Genomic DNA, 22858 nt, shown 5'->3' with positions numbered 1-22858 from the left:
CTTAATAAAGTTAAAATGTTCCTACAGCTTAAGAAAGGTGGCTCTGGCCATCATTCAGTCCATTATAATAACTTTATACTCACTAATTAAATTCACCTCACATAGGAAGGAGCTCTAGCGCTCGATGACAGTGGGAAGAAAAAAATTCCCTTCAACAGGGAGAAACCTCCAGTGGAGCCGTTCTCCGGGGGGGGTAGTCATCTTCTTTAACTGGCTGGTGTGAGGGTAGAGGGGAGAGAGTGAAAGGACAGCAGATAGAAATCACACTCACGCTAAGATCTCATTAAAAATGGATCTAATGGTGAAGCGAACACAGTAGTACAAGAGTTATAGAAGCGGTTTTGTCAAATCCGCTGCTGTCACTGCTTGATGTTAGCACAAGGGTAAAGGGTTGTGGTAAGATGTCATAAACTGGTGCATTCTTGGCTTTTTTTTTAGGCAGAACTGTTACGAGTACAGCCAAAGAACTTACATTACAGTGTTCAGTACTTTTTGCTTCAGCTCTGACTAAACCGGAAATGTAACACCGAGGCTGTCAACAGACTACATAATTTTGCGAACATATTCTTAGCTTGTTGTGTACTTTTGTTTTTGTGATATATGTAGATGCTGCAGTTTCACATACAGACAAACAGGGGCTACTGGTTTTGGTTTATTCGATGATCTCCTGCTCTGAGATCAGCTGTGAATTTAGTCCATTTGCAGCATATGTCCTCTTGATTGTGTGAAGACGCTGCATGCTTTGATGTAATTCAGCACAGATGGCGCACCTTAGAACGTTCACACCTCTGCATGTGTGACTCACATCTGGCCATGAAAGCTACTTCTTCATTTAGAGATAAAGCTGAAAGAAATTGTCGCTAATGATCCCTGTGACACAACCGTGACAGCTTCGGTAGTGTTGAACCAAGACTGTAAACTTAAATGGATGAGACAGTTTGAGTTATGGTTAAACTGTTTGTGAAGTATTTTAAGGCAGTACTCACAGCATGACCGTCATCTTTAACATTAACACAGAACATCCCGGTAATTCTTGCTTCCAAACAACGACATACCGGGCCAAATCAAAACTACCACGTGTTTCTTGCAGAGGATTTTTCAAAGTCATGTGATCACTCAAATGTTCCTGCATTTTCCGACTCTGTGATTTGCAGCCTCCACCACGCGTTACTTTGTGTGCCACCAGGTTGGATTTACAGCGCCGAGCATAAGGAGGCTGCTGCTGTTGTTCAAATGCAAACGCAGCTAAATTTTTCTGAATGTCTTGCAAAGACAGATGGCGGTAGGACTGAAAGGCTGATAGAAAAATCACTGCCAACTTGTTTATCCCATTCAAGCCAAAGCAAGAAACGCTAGAGAGTGAGAGAGAGAGTGAGAGAGGAGGAGGAGGGAGGATCAGGAAGCTACAGGGCTTATGGCAATAACAATATGACTTAGTGTGAGATAGAGACGAGCTATCATCTCGAAATACCAAGGTTTTAAAATCAGTCTGACAATAAGATTTAGATTTTGGGAAGGTATCAAAAGCAATGATGTGTCATGTTTCTCTCATCTGGATTTACCGGGATTATTCGCAGCATCCCCCAGCTGTAGCCGGGGTTTAGGCTCCCGTGTTTGCAGGTCTTGTGTCCTGAGCCCTGGATCTTAGAGGGCCACGTCAGCATTGTGCTTCTCATTTATCAGACAGATGTCTCCCTCCCAAGCAATGAGTAATCGCAGCGCTCCATCTGTCAGGCTGCACCCACCTGGTCTGGTCCGCAGCCTTCTTGCCTCTGTTCCTTGTCATGTCTTGGCACCCACAGTCTGCCTACCAAGCACCTTTTTTTTTTTTTTTTTTTTGGCCATGGCACGCAGATGCTTTGTCTCTGTCTGGCTCTATCTGTTTGTGTCTGTCTCTTTCATTTCTCACCCTGCTCTTTTCTTTTTCATCTCTTTCTCCTCCCCTCTGTCTCGCTGACCCGGACACCCCAATCAAATGAACAAGCAGATTATGTGGGAGAGAACAGAGACAACCAAAAAAAAAAAAAAATGGAAGAAGATGTTCTGCCACCTGAGGGGGGAAAAAAAAAAGAGAGGAGTAATTTATCTTCCTCTGTTTTGGCGTCATGACTGAATGTTTACGTTCCTGGTGGTGTTGGTATTTTCCACCTTCCTTTCTCAGCGTTCCTCGGTGCCTATTTTCATCAGGCTCACAGCTTCTCTGTTTAGTCTGGTAAAGACTCCGACCGCTTCTGGTAAAAATAGAACGTTGTCTCGTTTCAGGAGGTGCTTTTGCGAGGAGAACTTTATAAATTTTCTATATCCACTTTGTGTGTTTTGATTTGAATCTGAAACCAGCCCAAACAGATCACAGCGGGGCTATTTTAAGGCTCTTGCGTGTGGAGATATTATTAGTTGATTCTTCGTGTTTGAAGTATCCTGTCTGTGTCACCTCCTCAGGTTTGCTACCTTCCCCTGGATGTACCTCTTAGCGGGCGTCTTCAAAGATGCAGAGATGGCCTTCCTCACCTACGTGTGCATCAACCTCTTCATCACCATCAACACCATCATGTCCACCTCCATCCTCTACTTCATGGGTCAAATCTCCAATCACAACCCGGAGGTCAGAATAAGCTGCCGGAGAAGAGACGCTTTTTGTTAGGAACTTAGTAGCGCTGAAGTAGTTTCATTAACTGCTGAATGAAGCCTGGTCAGTCCATGTGGCTGAGGTGACAGTGAGTTACAGAGGAGTGACCAGAGCAAATAGCACTTATATGAATTGACAGGAAAGTGAACACTTCAGGGTGATTGCTACCCTTTAACTCACTTTTGTATCCTCACGTCTTCTCAGATCATCCAAGACATCTACCATTCGCTGAACCACATCTTCCTCATCTTCCCGCAATTCAACTTCGGGAACGGGTTGCTGCAGCTGGCCAGAATGAACGTGGAGGTCCAGATCCTCAGCGGCTACGGAGTCGACGCCTACCGGGACCCGTTTTCCATGGATGTCGTGGGCCGGATGCTCCTCTCTTCCTTCATCCAAGGCGTGGTCTTCTTGACCCTGCGCCTCCTGCTCAACAAGTTTATCATGCGCGGCGTGAGGTGGGGAAAAGCCAGAGCTGGTGTTTCGATGCCACGAAGGATCATGAACTCCTGCGTGCATGTCGCATCCAGCCTCGCAATTAAATTGAGAAAATACTGTATGTACAGAATGTCGAGCTGAGATCAATTTTAGGTGTCCTCTGGATTTTATGGCCTTGCACATCCTGAAGTTGTGTTTTTTTGCTTAACCTGAAAAAAGATTTGCAGTCTCCTTGCAGCCAAAAGTACGAAAGTTAGATGCAGTATTTTACCAGCAGACATTACGCAAACAATGGTTAAATTAGCAAAGAGCCACTTGGAAAGTAGACAACAAGATGCAAAATGACAGTTTTTCATTTTAATGGGCCGAGATAGATGTCCAATTTCTTTAAATAAATAAATCCCAGTCGCCCTCATTAACTTCAACATCTCGTTGTTAGTATATAATAATTATAAAATATTCTGTCTTGTTTCAGGCGTCTGTTCTGCCGACCAAAAGCCATGCCCCATGTAGCCTGCAATGACGAGGACGAGGACGTGGTGGCCGAGCACCTTCGGGTGTCCAGCGGAGCGGCCAACTCGGACATCCTGCAAGTCAACCAGCTCACTAAGGTGTATCAACGCTTCAAGAGGAAGGTCCCCGCTGTGAAGAGGCTGTCTGTGGGCATCCCAGCAGGAGAGGTAAGCCCTCAGGGATAAGGAAGTCAGAATATCAACACACCGGAATCAGTCTGAGGCTGTAGGATAACAAAATGGACATTGAGTTATAAATGACTAACCGGTTGTGACAGGAACATAATAGGCTGTTCTGTTTACTGTGTACAATGTAGTAGTCAGAGACTGAACTTAATTTAAATTACTAAAAGTGCACTGTCGGTCTTTTTTTAAAATTCAACCCAGTGGAGATTCATATACCTGTAAATGCATCTGAGGATTTGGATGCTCTATTAGCTGCTGTATATATGTAAATATAGACTAAAAAGACAACGTAGCACTTTGAAGTCAATGAAAAGTGATAAATTGAATGCTTCGTTTTAATTTTATATTTTATTTGAACCATATTCAGCCTGGTCTTTGGGACTGAACAACACATCTTGTTATGTCAGGGATGAAAATGTGTCGCTCAAGATGGAAACAGGTGCTATAGGAGCACTTCTTTACAAGTGATTATTTACGATGTGTGTTGCTCTGAATATTCACTTAAACATCTAATCTATCTCCAATAAGCCCAATTATTGTATCCTAGCACCGTGTAGTGTTTAAATACTTGCAGTCACTAAAACAGGAGTGTTGGTTTTCAGTGCTTCGGCCTGCTGGGAGAGAACGGAGCAGGAAAAACCACCACCTTCAAGATGTTGACTGGAGATGTTAGTCCTACTGATGGCACCGCACAAATCAGGGACAGGGATGGGTAAGCTGCACATTCATTGATTTATGCACATAACTTTGTTTTTTTAAAACTTCCGGTTCAAATATTGTGATTGCTTGTACCAACCGTGCATGAATATTGGTATATGTTTGTGTTTTCTGGCTGGAATAGAGTTTGTTTATTTTTGGCAAGAAATAAATCCCAACATGTGGACGTGTCAGGCTAAATATGCAGATATGCTGGTGTTCATTGCAAACTGAAGATGGTTTGTGCTTATCGCTGTGGAATCAACAAGAGACAAGCCAGCAAACCACAACACAAAGCCTTCCTTTTATTTCTACAGGTGCCCAAGCTGCACTGTCTAGAACTAATGCATCCCAGCTCGATTAAATTAGCATATCCACAAATGAGGCAATGTTGTGGCTTTGCATTAGTCGAAATTTAAACATAAAACCCTTGAGATTTAGTAGAAAATGTATGTGAAGCTTGTGTAAAGCAGCCCTGTACTCGTGAGACTTGGCTTCCAATTACTGCTGCGTTGTTCCTCTATATGGTGGGTATTCCCAGCACGGGGAGCAGGTCCGCCGAAACAACCTACATGCACACTAAAGAGAGTCTGTCTGTTTTCGTGTGTGTTTTTTTTTTCCTCTCACCAGGCGCTTGGTAGACATCATGGAATGCCGTAACAAGGGAATCAACATCGGCTACTGTCCCCAAGTGGATGCGCTGGACAGCCTGCTCACTGGGGAAGAGCATTTGTACTTCTACGCTCGCATTCGTGGCATCTCAAAGAGGCAGATAGACGGGGTAAGGAAGAGCTTGCACACTCCGCGCTGCCTTTCAAAGCCTTGGGTAGTGACAACATCATCCACAAAATGACACCGGATCTGATATGAATTCAAAGGTGCACTCCCACTGCAGGACTAGTAGCTGTTGCTTCCTTGCATACTGAATCAGAGGGTGTGAAGTGTTGAATGATGTGCACCGAAAGCTGCGCAATCTGAGGCGAAATGGAAAAAAAAGCTTTTGTTGTCAGCTCGTACAGGCCAAATTTCAAAATTAAGCTGATGCCACGTGCTTCAGTGCAGACAAATGTATATCTAAATGATCCTCTGATGAGGGGAGAATCTTTCTGACGTGTCACTTTAGCCCCATTCTTCCCATTTATCTTTCGGAGAACTAATCAATCTCGCTTCTGCGGTGATTACTGAGTGAGCCCGTCTTTCGCTGCGACATGAGAGGAATTCTCAGAGCAGCCAATCATCAGATTTCAGATTTTCCATCTCAATGTTTTTTTTCTTTCATTTGGATTTTTTTTATTTTTTCCTAACAGAAAGAAACAGAAAATTAGCAGCTTTGAGGAGTGTGAAAATTTGTAGAAAACATCGTGACAAATCTGACTTTTATGCAAAAAGACATCTGCCTGTGTGTCTCTCTCTCTCTCTCGACGCCATTCTCGGCTTTGGATGCAGAGACACAAAAACATTGATCGTCTCTGACAGTCTGAGTCATGCTATCAACAAAACGGAGCGCACACATCGCCAAATGTGCTCTCGTAGATACACAGACACACATGCTTACGTAGACAGTAAAGCACAGAAATGGATCTGTCTGGCACTAATCGCCATCAGGGCTGTTGTTACAGCTCCTCTTCTCCGGTCAGGGTAGTGACAACAATGGTTATAATGGCTACAGCATCGACATCAGGCTAATTTACAAAGATGAGGTTATATATAGCATTCCTCTTATGTTGTCTCCCCCGCTGACAGTCCCCTAGCTGTGGATAATGAGACAAGCCCTAATGGGGTCATTTCGCATTGACATGGTTTTGTCGGCTTAATGAGCTGTTACATCAAAGGTGATGGAAAGTGGCTTTTATGATGGGTAAACATGTTTTGATCAGAACCTATCAGTAGCATGCCGTGTTTCCCGTGCTAATCATTTAAAATTAGACGCTGAGCGCCGTGTGTTTTCCTTAAGTATGTAATTTTAACCTGCATCAGTGAAGAATCACAGAGAAACGTTAAAGGCAGGTGTTTCTCACAGAGGAAGAGCAGAGAATCTAAGTGAACTAAGGTATCTTTTTGCATTTGCTTGCTTCATTGATCTCGTTTCCAAACTTGCCTACTGATGGGGAAAAAGCACGGCTAAAGCTTACCGATGGGAAATCACCTCGAGCTATTTGAAAACGATATTTACAGCGCGCCGTTTCATGTGAGTAATAGGCAAGTATAGAGATTGTTAAGTGACTGAAATGGTTATGAGTCATTAAGGGTTTTTTAATTCCTGCTTTCACTGCACAGGATAAACTGATGTGCACCGAATGGATTATGCTGCATCAGTTCCTGCAGCCTCAGGACTGCATAGAGCGCAGATAGAATAAAGTCACCGAGTAAAGTCATCATTGTTGTACAAACAAAATTAAATATGCATGGGAATGGGACCGATAGATACCTCGGTTATTTACTGGGTTGCTGCGCTGGAAAGAACAGAAGGAGGCAATTACAGGAAGAACATGAATATCAAGCAGCCAATAAGGAGCAGGGCTACCCTTTGCCCTTTGGCCCTGTAAATCCACATTTCCCTGCTCTGACCAGACACTGAAGTATGTGTAGTGGTGTAATGGATCAGCACAGTGGCCGTGCATCTGATGGATTATCACTACTAAGGTCCAGTGTTTGCTCAGGTCTGCTGAAGCTAACAGGGGAGGCTGGACTTGGTGCTTGAAACTAGGAATTAACATACTAATGTATGAAATTGTCTCATTTTCCTTTTTTCCCCCTCCCCTTTATGGCCATACAGCCGTGGAGAGCCATCATTAGACCTATTGACTCCCATTATCAGCCTGCAACACCACTACACATCCTCTGCACTGATTAGCAGTTTACAGCAGGCATGGACTGGAGGTTTCCGTTACTTTTTTGGAGATATGTTTGCAAAAAGAAAACATTATAGCCTTAAAGTACGACTGTTTGTTTCCAAACATTTCCTCCTTCTTGCACCAGATAACATTTTTGCACCTTATTTAGTAAATAGATTGAGAGTGTGTTTAATTTCACATTTACATACGGTTTAATTATTTAAAGATCGTTGTCCACGCAATCATGAATAATTCATTCGGTGACTAACATTGCTTTGAAAGCTTACATGTAGAAGTAGGTGCCGTCCAACCACTTCTGTGTTTTGCGAGCACCGGTCGATCGTCCTATTCTCGTGCGGTGTTTGTTATTTTGCTCTATGTTAATCCCCTGCATGCTTCCTTTTTACAGCTGGTGAACTACCTACTGAAGAGGCTGGAGCTGAACTACCACAGAAAGATCATTACCGACAGTTACAGTTGCGGCACTCGCAGGAAGCTCTCCACAGCGCTGGCTCTCATTGGTCATCCGCAAATCCTGCTCCTGGTGAGAACACACCTGCTCGCGCCGCTGCAGCCGCGCATTTAATTGGCTAACTGGCCACTAGACAACAAATATTAAACTAACTGTACACTGTTCCTCCTGAAACGGTCTTTGAAGTAAAGTAGATATTGATCCCCCAGACTTGACAGATCTCATATAGTTAATTAGTCTGCTTCCTCAAGCTTACCCAAGTGTGGTCTTCCCTGTAGCTTTTGTTTCTACCTTATGTCTCTATCAAATCCTTTCTTCTCTTTCTTTCTCTCTCCTCGCTGCTGTTCTCGACTCTCTCTATCCCTTTCCTCCCTGCGTCGTCCTAATTTCCGCGTCCTTTCGTGAACTTTCCCTCTACCTCTTGTTTCTCTTGTTGTGTTTTTGTCCTCATTTCTCCTCAGGTTTTTTTTTTTTCCTTGCTTTCCCTGTAACAATAGGTGTCCCGTCTCCGTTTCTACACTCACTCCTGTTCACCCTTCTCTTGCCCTTCTTCTGCTGTATGCACTACGCTCTGTTTGCTGCTTTAACAATGTATTGTTTTCCCGCAATCTCTCTATTCTTATGTAAAAAAATTCTGCTATCGTCTTCCTGTTTTTTCTCTCCACAGGATGAGCCCAGCTCTGGCATGGACCCCCGCACCAAACGTCACCTGTGGAAAATCATCTCTGAAGAAGTGAAAGGAAAATGTGCCGTGGTCCTCACCTCGCACAGGTCAGAACAATGTCACATGCGGATTTTTCTTGCCAGTAAAAATTCGATAAATAGCGTATACTCCTGCATGGCTAATTACTTTAAGCTCAAAAGGCCCTTGAATGACCTTTTCGTCGTCTCCTCTTTGTCTCCGTATCCCAGCATGGAAGAGTGTGAGGCGCTGTGCAGCCGTCTTGCCATCATGGTGAAAGGTCAGTTCCGATGCCTGGGCTCCCTGCAGCACATTAAGAACAGGTTAGTGACCTCAGCTCATCCTACCGTCCACTCATTGCTGCTCTCCCCACCCTGCCCTCCGCCGCCTCCTATTCCTTCCCCCCCCGCCACCCCGTTGTCCTTTGTGCACCTGAAAGCTCAATTTTACTTGTAAGAACAGCGCCGCCTCCAACCCCCTCAACACACACACACACACACCTCCCCAGACCTCAAACATGTAATAAAACTGCTAAAATCTCCTTTGTGCAGGTTCGGCAGCGGGTTCACAGTGAAGATGTACTTGGCCGAGGCCTCCTGTGATGCCGAGGCAATCACGGGCTTCATGCAGCGCAAGTTCCCCAGCACCTATCTCAAGGTGAGCTTTGTAACGTATCCAAAGAAGTCAAGAGGAGAGAAAAGAGAAAAGAACAAACGTGGGTTGCAGTGGAGTGTAAAGCACAAGGGACACGACTTAATTAATGATATTTTTGGATAAAATGATCCTTTTGTTGGCATTGTTTTCAGTCTGCCTTACAAATATACCTGACTGACTTCACATCAACAGATGGGCCGTTAAATCCTCTCCATACCACAGGTGCCCTACCTGGTTGTGTTCATATTTTCAAGGCAGCATTGTTTTTTTTTAACGCCAAGCTGTTGCTTATTCACACATCCGGCAGACGTAAAGCAACATAAGCACTAATTCGGAGTCGTGTTTTTGTTCACCTCACTCCTCCTTTAAGTCTATTTTTGTCTTTACCAACTTCTGAGGGAAGCATTGGGCTCTTCAGCTGCTAAATACTCGACTGTATTTGCGAGCCGGTTGCTATCTTTTGTCTTTCATGTGTTTGGTAGCGGGCAGGTTGCATATAATTGGGTTTATCTGAGTTTAAAAAAAAAACTAAACAGAAGAAAAAACAAAAAAAAGCTGCCTTTTGTTGCTCAAATTAGTTTGTTCAGAGCTAAAATAGAAAAGTTGTTGCCTGTGAAAACAAATGCAGACTCTGGTGACAGCTTTCTGTGGTTAACCTCGTCCATGCTACACATCCGGGCCGCTTAGTATGATAATATTGATTAGTGCAGCTTTAAAGAATTCTTGAGTTGTTGACATTAACATCTCGCTACCCATGAATAATTTCATCAGAATTGCTGCCTTTTTTTTATAGCTAAGACTAGAAGGCAACTCATTATATAAGACCATGTTGTGCTCCAGGCTTGTTTCAGAAGTTCAGTGTCTATACAGTGCACTATAAATGGAACACCAAAAAAAAAAAAAAAAGAATCCTCCCCCATAAAATAATGTCTGTTACTGTTAGATTGACTAAGCTGAGAATTTTATTTTATTGGTAGTGATGTACAGTTTGCAATATTCAGTATTTGACATATTTTATTTGCACAAAGAGCATTGTTATTATATTTTACTTTACTTTTAACCCTTTCCCTGTGCATTTTCCCCAACACACAGGACCAGCACTCCTCCATGGTGGAGTACCACGTACCATTCGCTCCTGGAGGGGTAGCTGACATCTTCGACCAGCTGGAGTCCAACAAGATTGCTCTGCAGATCAAACACTTCTCTGTCAGCCAGACCACACTGGATGAAGTGAGAAAAAGGAAAAAAAAAGCCAGGACATAAACTGAGAGAGAGCAAGAACTAGTGTGAGGTTTTGTAGGGGTGGGTAGATGGTAGAGAGGGGCGGAAAAAAAGGGACAGGAGATGAGAGAAGAAGAGAGAGGGTGGGAGGGGAAGCAGGGACAGAAAAAAAGCTGAGTGGGAGTGAAAGACGGAGTAGAGAAAGTTTAAAAGAGGCAGAGGGAAACTGACAGAGGGTATGCCTGAGGGAAAATAAATGGAATATGAGTTAGGGAGAGAATCCATGAGCTTTATATGCAGCCAGTGCTGATATTCTTCAACCACTTTGCCCCTCTGGGGCTGTGGGATTGGAAGATACCATAGGCAGAGGAGAAAGAGGGGGTTTGGGTTTAGAAGCTGACCAGCAGATTTACTAAAATTCTGGAGTTAAGAAAAACACAACTGCATTCAATACTGGCAATACTGGTCTTACATTATTAATAAATCTCCGCAGGTGTTCATCAATTTTGCCATGGGGAAGATCGGCATGGACACCATACCAGTGGACGACGAAGACGATGGCCTCGACTCCATTAAGGCTGTACAAACATAGAAAGCTGCCGTCTTCTCTTTGCCACTTTGTCCACTGTGAGGTGAAACACAGTGTCTGCTGAAAGTAAATCCGACCTTAAAATATATGTTTAAAAAAATAGGATTTTAAACCATTTATGTTGTAAAAATACTGATTGTTTCTTGAATGTCTCGACTCATCACATGAAGGGTAAATTACATTTCTATATTTACCAAATCAAACTGTTAATGACAAGCAAGCAGAAGAGCACATGCACATTTGCATACATGCACAGGTGCAGTTAAATAAGTTAACTGCCAAAAACAACGAATTAGTCTCATGTTTATTTACTGTTTCTCCTTTCTTACAGATCGCATCACTGTTCTTGTATGTTTACCTTTATTTCTCCAAATCTAATTATTTATGAAGGTTAAACTTAATTGTGTTCTCTAATATTTTCTCTCTGTGGCTGCAGTGCTGTTCATCACTAGAATATTTTACCACAGCAAATAAAAAAGCAAAACAAAATGTTTCATTCGATTGAGAATTACTTTCATTTGAGCTTAATGCTGGCAAACCGCGATGTTACATCATCTTCAGGCACCCACTCAACAAATATATAACTTGTGTGAAGAAGTACATTTTTTAATCTGAGGTAATTAGGCCCACTAGATGAAATTTGACAAAAGAAATATTCACTCAGAACTCAATGTGCACTTTTCCCCTTCTCATTAACACTACCTCTAAGGGCATAGCTAACTTTTGGAATGAATATACTGAATATTTAATGGACTTTCCTGCTTATTGGCCAGCTTCACATGGTCTTGAATGTATCGAGCCTATTTTTATAATTGTAATAAAGCTATTTTTCAAGTGCAACTATTGTAAGTGCTTTTCTTTGTGTGTTTGACCGCCGGGTCGCTGCTATGATCTCTGGTTTTGCTGCTGTGGTTGAGCTAAACCACCAGGTATCTTATCTCATCATGCCGAATCTTATTTTCTCAAAATTCACCTGATGAGGAGAACATTGGACTGAAACAACGAAATAAACAACCTAAATGGCTGGGGGTAATTTGGTTGGGCTTATTATTTATACACGCTAGTTTGTTTTATCTGTTTTTTAACACTTTTCTTTTTTATTGTTCTTTTATTTTACTATTCGGAATTTTTGTCTTTACCTGTCTGGTGTTTCCTCATTGTAATTTTATGAAATTGAGATTTATTTTTTTTTTAACGATATTGTTTCCTCAGTTCCCCTGTCCCTGTTTTTAAAGCATCTTTCATTTATACCATAGTTATTTATTGGAGGAAGGAGGTCGGGGTCTGTTTGAGGATGTTGTATAGTTACTTTTTTCTTTTTCCCCCCGTAAAGCACTGTGTGTTAAATTCTGTTTGTAAGGAAAGTGTTATACACATACTTTGGTTGAGTGAAGATAGAAATAAAGTGAGTGTGACAGATTTCAGTGGTTAATATTGTCTTTTTAGATTAGATTAGATTAGATTAGATTAGATAGAACTTTATTGATCCCGTTGGTAGGGTACCTCAGGGCCTTATCAGGACCTGAGTATGATATAATTCATAATATAACCTTTACAATGTACACAGTAATGAGCAGTTTTAGATTAAAATGCACCTACAAAAAAAATTTAAAAAATAGAAAAAAATGGAGTTTCAGAACTAATAAATTAATCGTACCGAGACAATTTAAAGTGCTTCACATAAAACTATAAGAAGACAGATAAAGTCAATCTTTACATTAAAAGCGATTCATAAAAACATAAATAATCATTAATTAGAAGAGTACAGATAAATGAATATGATATATTATCATTTAACTCTCCTCAGTTCAGATATTTTTAATATTAAATATATAAATGTGCACTTTAAATAGTTTTTTTTAAAGAACTTTTTAGCTTTCTGCCATCCTAAATGTGGGCTGGCCGGAACTACGTTATGGCAACATTAGGTCACTTCCGTACATCTCGGCGGGAGATGCAAGAAATCAGGAAGTAAGTTCTGTTTGTTTTGAAGGTTTGATTAAGTAACACGGTCGTAGCAGAGGAGCTAGGAAACAATTAACCGGTTCTTTTAAGGATGGAAAATAATGTGGATGTGCAGACGAAGGACTGGGAGAAGACGAAGGAGGCGGCCGCGAACTTCAGACAACTTCTGCTTTGTTCCAAATGGTGAGTTAATAACTGTCGTAGAGAATAAACCACTGCTACACACCAGTCTGTAAACACTTGTTTGAGCTGGTACAAGAAGATGACTCAAGTATTGGCAGCTAGCTTCGTATTGACTAATTTAAACCTCTGCTGAACAGGACTAATTACAAGCGTAAATACTAATTTATAACAAGCTAACCGACGTTTCTGGAAGGTAGCGCTAGCTTGCTAAGTCACGTTTGCTCGGTGGGAAAGTGGCTTCACAAGGTCGTGATTCAACAAAAGGTTTATTAAAAAGCAGGAGCACACTGGGAAAATAGAAACTTCATTAATGCTGTCACACGTCGGTTATCGTAAAACTTCCCACGATAACGCTAATTAAGCTTCTCGACAGCGTTGTGTGGGAGTTTGGTGTTTATTCAAGTTCAGCTCTCGTAGGAAGCTAAAGTGTTTATTGGCAGCTCGTTCAGTGCATGTGTGCTATAGTGCGATGGGTTTAAGAAAACTGTTGTGCAGCAATGACAAAGTATAACAGACATAATATGGTGGAATTTATGGTGAATTACAGGAAAGTAAAGCGTTTTTGTTGGGCCACAACAAATTGCAGTACACAGTACAATACTGTAGCAGCTGGAGAAGCCCAAAGATTGACATGCTGGCTTTTTATGCAAACCAATTCCGAGGTAGAATAAGTCGCAAATAGCAGCATAAAGTGAAGTGAGCACACAGACTCCAAGTCCCAGCAAGGTGCTCCTGCAAATTGTGTTTGTTTGCTTGTGTGACAGTGGGGGTGGATGGCTTGATTCAGTTCAGATGAGTGTTTCCGAATGAAGCAGGATGTGGAGGCACCTGATCGCCCAGAGGAATAAGCTGTTACACACTCAGGACTCCAGGATGCTTCAGTCCCTCTCCCTCCAGGCATATGGGCAGAGGGATGAAGGCTGTGTAAGGAAAACATCCCTCACAAGCCTGGTGGGCTGCTCAGGTGGACAGGTTTTGGTTAATGTACTTCTCTGCTAGCGGGCTAAGATTTCCAAGAAGTCCTTCTGAAGTCTGCATTTAATAAGTTGTCTGTGTTAGAGATGCATGATCAGCATCGTCACTGGTATTGCTCCAAAAATAAAATGTCAAGCTAAAGGTTTTAAGATGAAAATAATCTGGCATTTTTTGCATGTAAGTTAAAGTAGTTTTCTAATTTTGTCCAGTTAATGTGTAAAAGACATTATATTTTATGTCTGCACCAGTCATTTTGATAGTATTGATTATTTTCACTACAGGAGAGACATGATGTTCTCTGCAATACGGTGGAAAAACATATGTGCATATATCAGTATGAGCAAAAATCCAACCCGTCGATGTATATGAGCCAAAATTGGCTCATATTTGGCTCAAAGGATTTTATAGCTGGTAACATTAGACGTCCTCCATCCTTCAACTCTTAATAAGACTAAAACCTTTTCCCACTAACACTGTCCTAAATATAATATGCCAACTGGTTATGGTGAAAGGCTCGTGTCCTAAAAAGTTGCCCAAAGAACTATTTTATCTTGCAGCTTCTTCACTTGTGGGTCCTGGAGTTGTAGAAGAGTATACAGTCCTAGTCAACACAGGTGATCTCTCCTACTCTGACTGCACTGACCACTTGTAAATCTTTTTTTCTTTTCCAGCTTGAACCTACTGAAGGAACCCGTTTGTCTGGGAATGTGCGAGCATATGCTGTGCAGGTAATGTCATTTCAGTGTAATCTGCAGTGATGTGCTCATTATCAATAGAAATCTGTTGTGATGGTGATTTTTTTTTTTCAAACACTGGCGTAATCAGTGGTAATCAGCTCGGTGGTTAGCACCGTCGCCTCGCAGCAAGAAGGTCGCCGGTTCGCGTCCCGGTGAGGACACCATCTTTCTGCGTGGAGTCTCCATGTTGTGCAGTGTGGGTCCAGTGTGGGTTAATTGGTGATTCTAAATTGTCCGTAGGTGTGAATGTGAGTGTGCTTGGTTGTCTGTCTCTAAGTGTAGCCCTGTGATAGACTGGTTACCTGTCCAGGTGTCCTCTGCCTTCACCCTAAGTCAGCTGGGATAGACTCCAGCGCCCCGCAGCCCTAGTGAGGATTAAGCGGTGTATAGATGATGGATGGTGTAATCACGATGATGGCGACTTCATTTCATGTAGGTGTGCGACTGACAGGCCTGTGGAAATTTGCATGCTGGCTCACTGCCAGGGCATGCTTGCACACCTAATTGGTATTTAAAACCTACAGTATGCCTCTCCTGCTATGACAAATAAAATGCCCACTGTGTGAATAGTCCTGTTCTCTCAAACACGAGACGCGATTTGATTCGGTAGGACTGTTTCTTGCGGAGGAGAAACACTGCACTCAGTATGGCAGTGATGTGGGTCCTTGGTTTACAGTTCTAAAGACAATTAATGCTCCTGTAGGTATAAACTACAGCTTTCCTTTCATGGCTCAGTCTAATTAAGAGGGGAATCAATATCCTCATTGTATTTCTTCTTACTGAACTGTGAAGTGGATTCCTAATGTAAGTTATGTTTATTGCTCAGGTCCTGCGCCGGCCCCCGGGCAGGAGACGGCTGCGTGGTGTGTCACAGCCCTGCGTGGGTGAAGGACATTCAAATCAACAGGCAGCTCAGCAGCATCATACAGCTCTTCTGTGATTTCGAGTCCCTCCTCAATCCCATACAACAACCAGGTAGAGTGGAGCTATATGCACATCAGCTCGACCGCATAATTAACAAGTTGTCTTCTCAAATCCATGTGTTTCATTCATTATCTCTCCCACCACGCTCATCCTCCCACACCCCCCGCTTCTATCAGTTGTTGACTGAAACGTTTAAACATTTCCCTCCACTAATCTAATCTCTGAATGACAGTATTAGTGGCTTGTTCCTGCGGTTTATTGTATTTATCGCCCATCCAGCATCCCGGTAATGACAGTGATTATGCAACACAAACAACTATTTCAGTGTTTAGTTTGCAAGTCGATCTCGGTTTTGATAAAGAACTTTAAGGCACATTTTTAAGCCCTGTAGTTGAAATGTGCAAGGTTGTTGTCTAAATTTACACAAAAGTAATGTGGTCTAGGAAAATAATTGGGTGCCTTTCTACTTCTGTCAGATGTCTGTATTATTAGTTGCGTAATAAAGTGTGGCGTTGTTGTATTTTTCAATCTCAGTGGGTGGTGTTATTACAAATACAAAAAGCTTTCTTGACAGGAATTCACATTGAAAAATTATACACAGGAATGATGGAAAATTTTCTTATGTTAAATGTGCTTTTTCTTCATTATGTTTTTCGTACTTCACTGTAGACTCCTCTGCGGCTGAGACTCAAACGCAGCCCGAGAACTCCGTCTTTAAAAATAAGAAGAACTTCAAGATCTGGTTCAGTCCCCGTAGCCGTAAGGTACGCTGCACCGTGGAGAAGCCTTCAGAAGCCATCGTACCAGACAGCGGGTCTCCTGGAGAAACAGCTGCAGCACAGCTCAGCGCCCTCACCTCTCAACGACAGGACCTGTCAGTTTTCAATTTCACCTCGTCCTCCCAAGACTCCGGCTCTTCTTCTTCTCAAAAATGCGGCAACGAAAACAGAAACAGGAAGAAGAGGTCAAATAAGAAAAATGATACCAGCAGGAGTGTGGTGGTGCACCGAGCCAGCAGGCCCACACGTAAACAGACCAAGCAGAATATGAAGAAGAAGATGCTAGAGGCTATAAACCAGAAATGGGGAATTACGGAGGAGGCACACGCCTCATCTGAAAACGAGCAGCACAGTGCTGATGGGGCAAGAAGGTCCAGTAAAAGGGTTTCTTTTCTAAGCCCCGCTGTCACCGCTGATGAGCCTCAGCCTGAAGTGGCACAGGGGAGTACTAATGAACTCAGTCCTGCCAGAAGCACAACGAGAGAGAGTCTCTCAGGGGGCAGCGTCACCGTGCTGAATTACCAAACCCAGCCCGGACAGAGCACGTCGAACAGTGGCGTTCAAGATGACAACCTGTCGGCAAACGACCCCAACCCGAGTGACAGTCCCAACAAACGGGACGACTTATCTCCCGCAGAGCTTCCCTCGAAAAGATGCAGGGTGAAGGAGAAAAACTGCACCTTGGAAAACACTCCAAAGAGGCCGAGGGCTTCTCCAGGCCGAAGGAGAAAATCACCGGGTCAGATGTCTCCAGCTGTCCTTAACCCTTCATCTCTGACTAGCCCCCGGTGTGATAAGAATACCAAAACCTCTAGAGGAGAAGCAGGAAGCAGCCCCTCTGCCTCGCCCACTGTGTTCACAGAAAGCAACAGGAAATCTCCACGTTCTCCCGGAGCATCTGTTGGGCGGCCCAGCTCAGGAAGCCCTGCAGTTATGGAGAGGAACCACAAGGGAGAGACCCCGCTGCATCTGGCTGCAATAAAGGTCGAGAGCTTTCTGAATAATTCACCGTATTTACTTCACTCCGTTCCCTGCTACATTCTAGAAATGCAAATGTTCCTGCAGTAGGCCGACAGCAGAATGAGCCAAAGCATTTTGTGCTCTGTATTCTAATTAAACCGAGTGTTTAAATCTAAACATAAGTTAGTCGAATCAGTTCTTCTTGCTTTGTCATTTGTTATTCAAAAAATGACCAAAATAAATAAAGGATTCACCAGAAATTAGAATGAGGAAAATACATTTTACCTTCCTTATTGTTTTTTAGCTTTTGTTATGTAGAACAAAAATAATTAAATGTCCGCCTTTCCTGTGTAGGTGAGCATATTAGTCTTTCAAAGATCAGACAGCCTCGCTCCGGCGTGTTGAGAATACACCGTCTTACAGTAATCCTTGTAAACATAGTCGTAATCCCCCCCCGGATCCCCGACAAGGTAATCAATGGCTCGCTGTGGAGTCTTATTGATAAACCTCGGAGGTTTGGTTCACTGGGATCAGCCGCTGCGTTGGAAGGTTTGCATTTAAGGGTCCGCAATTCTGACCTCACGATTGTTTTCTCTCTGGTCCTGCAGGGAGATGTAGAAGCTGTCAAGGAACTGCTGAACCAGGGGGCTGACCCCAACCTGAAGGATAACGCCGGGTGGACACCTCTGGTAAGTGATAGCTCTATTTTTAGAGTGGAAAAGTCTCTGTGACAAAGTGTTTCATCAACAAAACAGCAATTTTACGGGTGTAATCATTTTTCTACGCTATCAGGGTTTTTTTTTTTTTTCCTTTTGATGAAACAGATTTGTAGTGTTTCTTGTCAATAACAGAAGCTATTGTCCGCTTTACCCACAGCGATTTCATGGTTTGTTAGACGTTGATAGAAAAACTTTTTCCACACAGGTTTTCATGTTCGCTGTAACTTTTCTTCTCTGGTCAACACCTGCAGCTTTTATTCTGAACTTACTTTTTGCCATTTAACACGTATCATCTTCTCTGGTACACAACTCTGTGTGTTACCTTGTTGTGACACATTAGCATGCAAGCTAAAGGTTCTACATTCTTTTCACACTTATTTCTGCTATGCAATTGGTTGTTTTTGCTGTTTCTCTTTGCTTTAAGGGAATCTTGACCTACAACCAGCAGTGATTTTGCCCACTTTTTAAGTAAACACTGTTCAAATCAATGTGAAATATAACAATAAAGACTTTGACTTTAGGTAAGCTAATAAAGCCCTTTTCAGACATGGGATGCATGCAGTTGCTGGTTTCCTCAATCTGTTAAAGCATTCTGTTATTTAGACATGTGTGGCATTTATGCTAATGTTCCTTAGGGTGGTGATGAATACACGCAAAACTGGACATTACATCAAATGAGGCAGAAAAGCCTAAATCTAGTTAGAACCTCACCAAACTGTCTTAAAAAAAGCAGTAGCCTTGTTTAGTTATGATATTCTAAACACCAAGAAATCCATCCATGTGTGATGATAATCTAACTACGACTTTACCTGCAGTAAAATAAAAATATCCTGATGGCTGTGATGCAGCTCAGGAGTCCGCAGCCTGTTAGTAACAAATGGTTTCACTGTAGCTTATAAGCTGTGACTGTGTGTGTGCGACAGCTCTCCTGTCTGAAGTGAAGAAAAGTAGCCGGTGTGACCTGCCCTCAGATCCCCATCGATCCTGTCTCCATATCAGTTTATAATTACAAGCGACTAATGAAGTGGCTGCTGTTTGTGTAAATGCACACACCTCTCTCTCTCTCTCTCGCTTCGGAGACGCTCGTACGGCTCCTGTAGCTGTTTGGTGCTGCAAACAGCTGGAAGCATCAAACTAAACTCCGGTTAATGTTTTGTGCCAACCCGAATAACTTTTGTTGTTGGTGAGTCTCAATCAAATCTGACCTGTTGAAGTGTATAGATGTAAAAATGTAAAAAAGAATGGGAGAGGTGTGTTGTGTTGTGTCTTTTGCGCTTGCTGTGATGTTTTTGGACCCATATTTGTGCTGTGAAAAAAGTCTTCCCCAAAGTGCTTTACACAGCTACACAAATAGTGTTTAAAATAAAGGTAAATGTTATTGTTGACCTTGTAACATAGCCTTTGTGACTTTTATGAAAAAGTGTCCAGGGTGCTGACGCCATCAGAACAATGGAAAGTGCTGCACGTTTGAAAGTGTGCGACACCAGAAACTAATTCTAACCCTGAGTGAGTTCATCACTTCAAGTGCTTCTGTTATTTTATGCATGTTGATTTCTCCCAAAAAGCGTACGCCTGTTCTCTCAGCCTGATGTTTCCTCCACATGGGAAGTTGGAAAAGCCTTCGTTCGCTGTTGGCTGACTCTTTTTTTTTCTCTCTCCTTTGAGAATCAGTGTTTGCCTTTATCTTTATTCATGTGGCTACTAGCTGTCAAGATGCTGCACTCAGACTCGAGTTTTCGATTAGAATTTTGGCAGTTTGCGGCTGATCTTTTAAATTGCTACCAATAAGCTTAAAACTTTAAATATTCATATTTGATTGCCGGCGTATGTCTGAGAAGGCTGGGAGCTGTCTGACTCGTCGTGCAACAATCAACCAGAACCTCCTTGGTGGGTCTTTTCCAGGCCTGCGCTGTCAGCACTAGTACACCTGTTTTGGTTTATTAGCTATACAGTGGTGGGGTTAGAGAGTTTAAATGTCTGTGCTTAATGTGTTTGTGTAGCCTGAAACAAGCAACAAGAACCAGATTTTAACTTTACAAATCCACGGATTTTTGGTTGTTAACTGTGAGCAAAATAAACATTTGTTTGCTGCAGATGGTCAGCACTGAAGAATTTTGGAAACATCCCAACATTACTTGAAATAATTGCCACAAACCCTTCTGTTAGTTTGTGGATTTGAAATATTGAGAGACAGTAGAGATAACACGCTGCCTATTTGTTTTAATATTTGCTAGTTTAGTGTATGTGGCAGAGTGGCTGATATATATATTTATAATTGCTGGGGGGGAATCACTCTACAGCCCATCGCTTAATAGTTTAAACTCTGTGACCCGAATGTAACCGAACCGGAACAAAAACAGCTTCTTAATAAAATCGTTGCTGCCCAGCTTATTTCAAGCATCGGCGTTTTAGATACTCGCGTTATTGAAATACTGTTCAGCTGTTGCCGTGTGTCTTAATTGCATTCCCAAACGAAGCTCTCAGAACTCCATTTGAACTTTAACTTCAAAACGGCAAATTAATTTCTGGTTGGAGCAGAAAGTTTAAAAACACACTCTCATTCGGCTGTATCCACCATTCGTGTTAATTTTAGAAAGTAGGAAAAAAAGTAGGGCAGGGAATATTTATGTGTTCTCCTCAGATGGTATTACTCGGTTATTTTCTACAAAATTAATGAAGTGTGATGAAGCTGTTACATCTGATTGGCACTGAGTTGTTTGACTTCCTCATGTGGAAACATCCATAGGAGGGGAGCACATATTGGATCAGAGGTTCTAGCGTACAGGTAATGGAGCTCATTTGCAACCGTCTCCTTCTCCTCAAATGACATCAGCTGGAAAAAGATAAATAATGACTGAGGATGGATACGAGCTCAGAATCCACACTGAGAGGAAAAGTGATGTATTTCAGAGGATAATAGAGAAGATCCAGATCTGAGCAGAGCACTGTGACCTCAAACCACTGCTGCTTTTTTTTTGTTTCAGCACGAAGCATGTAACCTGGGTCACCTGGCAGTCGTGGAGGTGCTGGTCTCCAGAGGAGCCCTGTTGAACACGCCCGGCTATGAAAACGACTCTCCGCTCCACGACGCTGTGAGGAATGGACATCCGGCCGTTGTAAAGCTGCTGTTGCAGATGGGCGCCTCGCAGAACGTACTGTAAGTATTTCTTGTTGTGCGTGGAGTGTCACATTGTAAGATTGTTTTGTTTACAGCACTGCAGTCAGAGTGGTGCTTTCGTAACAGGCTGCTTCTCTATATGTCAGGCAGACCAGCAAAGCGACTCATGGCCAGATCAGGGTCAAACCTCTTCGTGTAATGTGGGTCAAGCCTTCAGAAAGGGCCGCAGCAGAACAAAGTGATTAACTGTATAGATGGAATGTTCTGTGACCGTCTTCAAGTGCTGACCTGCAATCTGACACACAAACACAACATTTTCAATTTGCTTCGCCAAATCCAAACCTTCTATTTAGACACAATCTTTTCCAAGCCTCATTTAAACTGGATATCACCATGAAGTTTTTTGCTTCATCGCTAACAGCAGCTGCCGTCTCTAAACAAATGTAAACACACGGGTATGCTGCTCCCGGACAGAAAACATGCTGCATGTATCTCCTAAAGATTAAAACTGTGTGTTTGCATTTTTGTTTGGGCTTTTCGGCCTTTATTATAGTTGACAGCAGAGAGAGAGAGAGACAGGAAATATGGGGAGAAGAGTCGGGGAAGGACCTCCAGTAAATGGTCATGAGCCAGACTCGAACCCACGTCAGATACTACAGCCACTGGTCATAGGTCGCCCACCCAACCTGTTGAGCTATCCAGACGCCTGTGTTTGCACTTTTGATCAGATTCATGTTTGTTATGAATATGCAACAATCAAAATCACTTTTCAATCTAAATTTACGAGGCTATTTCTGTGTATGAAGGCTTCACATAGTGCGCTCTACTATAAGTAAACAGTTTTGTAATAAATGCTACTTGAGAGCCAATTTTGAACCGTGTCAGACAGATGCTTAGTGGCGTTGGATTGCATTGCATTGCTTTGTGAAGTGTTTTGGGTGTTTTTGCTGGAGTACTTTATTGATCTCCTAAGGAGGACGATCAATGCATAAACATACAACAAAACCATCCATCCATCATCTATACACCGCTTAATCCTCACTAGGGTCATGGGGGGGGCTGGAGTCTGTCCCAGCTGACTCAGGGTGAAGGCAGGGGACACCTGGACAGGTCACCAGTCTATCACAGGGCTACACTTAGAGACAGACAACCAAGTACACTCACATTCACACCTACGGACAATTTAGAATCACCAATTAACCTCAACATGTTTTTTGGACTGTGAGAGGAAGCCGAAGAACCCGGAGAGAACATGCAAACTCAACGCAGAAAGATCCCGGGTGTCCTCACCGGGATGCAAACCGCCGACCTTCTAGCTGCGAGGCAACAGTGCTACCAACTGGACCCTACAACGAAAACAGAATTTTAAAAATATATATTCGATTAAAAAAATAAAATAAAGTAGAATTTCGAGTATGATTAGATAAAAACAGTCACAGCGCAAGTTAAAGACTTTAAGTTAAACTTTAACTGTCTGACTCGGTTGAAGGTGCTTGTTGTTGTTGTTGGTGTTGTTGCTGAAGTAGAAGTTAGATTTTATATTTATATCTTTCAACTGGGTCACAAAAGTATCGCTCTCAAAACAAAC

At 42.6% G+C, this 22858-nt stretch overlaps 2 protein-coding genes across 2 annotated transcripts in view; both read left to right on the top strand.

The window, feature by feature from the left end:
• abca12 (ATP-binding cassette, sub-family A (ABC1), member 12) overlaps positions 1-11750 on the top strand; it is a 50146-nt gene extending 38396 nt beyond the window's left edge. Inside the window, exons 44-54 of the mRNA XM_008298147.1 lie at positions 2440-2602; positions 2831-3084; positions 3540-3744; positions 4365-4474; positions 5089-5239; positions 7702-7836; positions 8432-8535; positions 8677-8769; positions 8998-9103; positions 10193-10330; positions 10815-11750. Coding sequence (XP_008296369.1) covers positions 2440-2602; positions 2831-3084; positions 3540-3744; positions 4365-4474; positions 5089-5239; positions 7702-7836; positions 8432-8535; positions 8677-8769; positions 8998-9103; positions 10193-10330; positions 10815-10913 — 1558 coding nt within the window. The 3' untranslated portion in view covers positions 10914-11750. The remainder of the gene's footprint in view (positions 1-2439; positions 2603-2830; positions 3085-3539; positions 3745-4364; positions 4475-5088; positions 5240-7701; positions 7837-8431; positions 8536-8676; positions 8770-8997; positions 9104-10192; positions 10331-10814) is intronic.
• A 1159-nt stretch (positions 11751-12909) lies between these two features.
• Positions 12910-22858, top strand: part of bard1 (BRCA1 associated RING domain 1) — a 36435-nt gene continuing 26486 nt past the window's right edge. Inside the window, exons 1-6 of the mRNA XM_008298146.1 lie at positions 12910-13058; positions 14705-14761; positions 15597-15745; positions 16364-17457; positions 18042-18122; positions 21137-21309. Coding sequence (XP_008296368.1) covers positions 12967-13058; positions 14705-14761; positions 15597-15745; positions 16364-17457; positions 18042-18122; positions 21137-21309 — 1646 coding nt within the window. The 5' untranslated portion in view covers positions 12910-12966. The remainder of the gene's footprint in view (positions 13059-14704; positions 14762-15596; positions 15746-16363; positions 17458-18041; positions 18123-21136; positions 21310-22858) is intronic.

The sequence above is a fragment of the Stegastes partitus genome, unplaced genomic scaffold (assembly GCF_000690725.1).
Source record: "Stegastes partitus isolate 25-593 unplaced genomic scaffold, Stegastes_partitus-1.0.2 Scaffold1287, whole genome shotgun sequence".
NCBI lineage: Eukaryota > Metazoa > Chordata > Actinopteri > Pomacentridae > Stegastes > Stegastes partitus.
The sequence above is the reverse complement of the archived record's forward strand: the minus strand, read 5'-3'. Positions and strand labels throughout refer to the sequence as shown.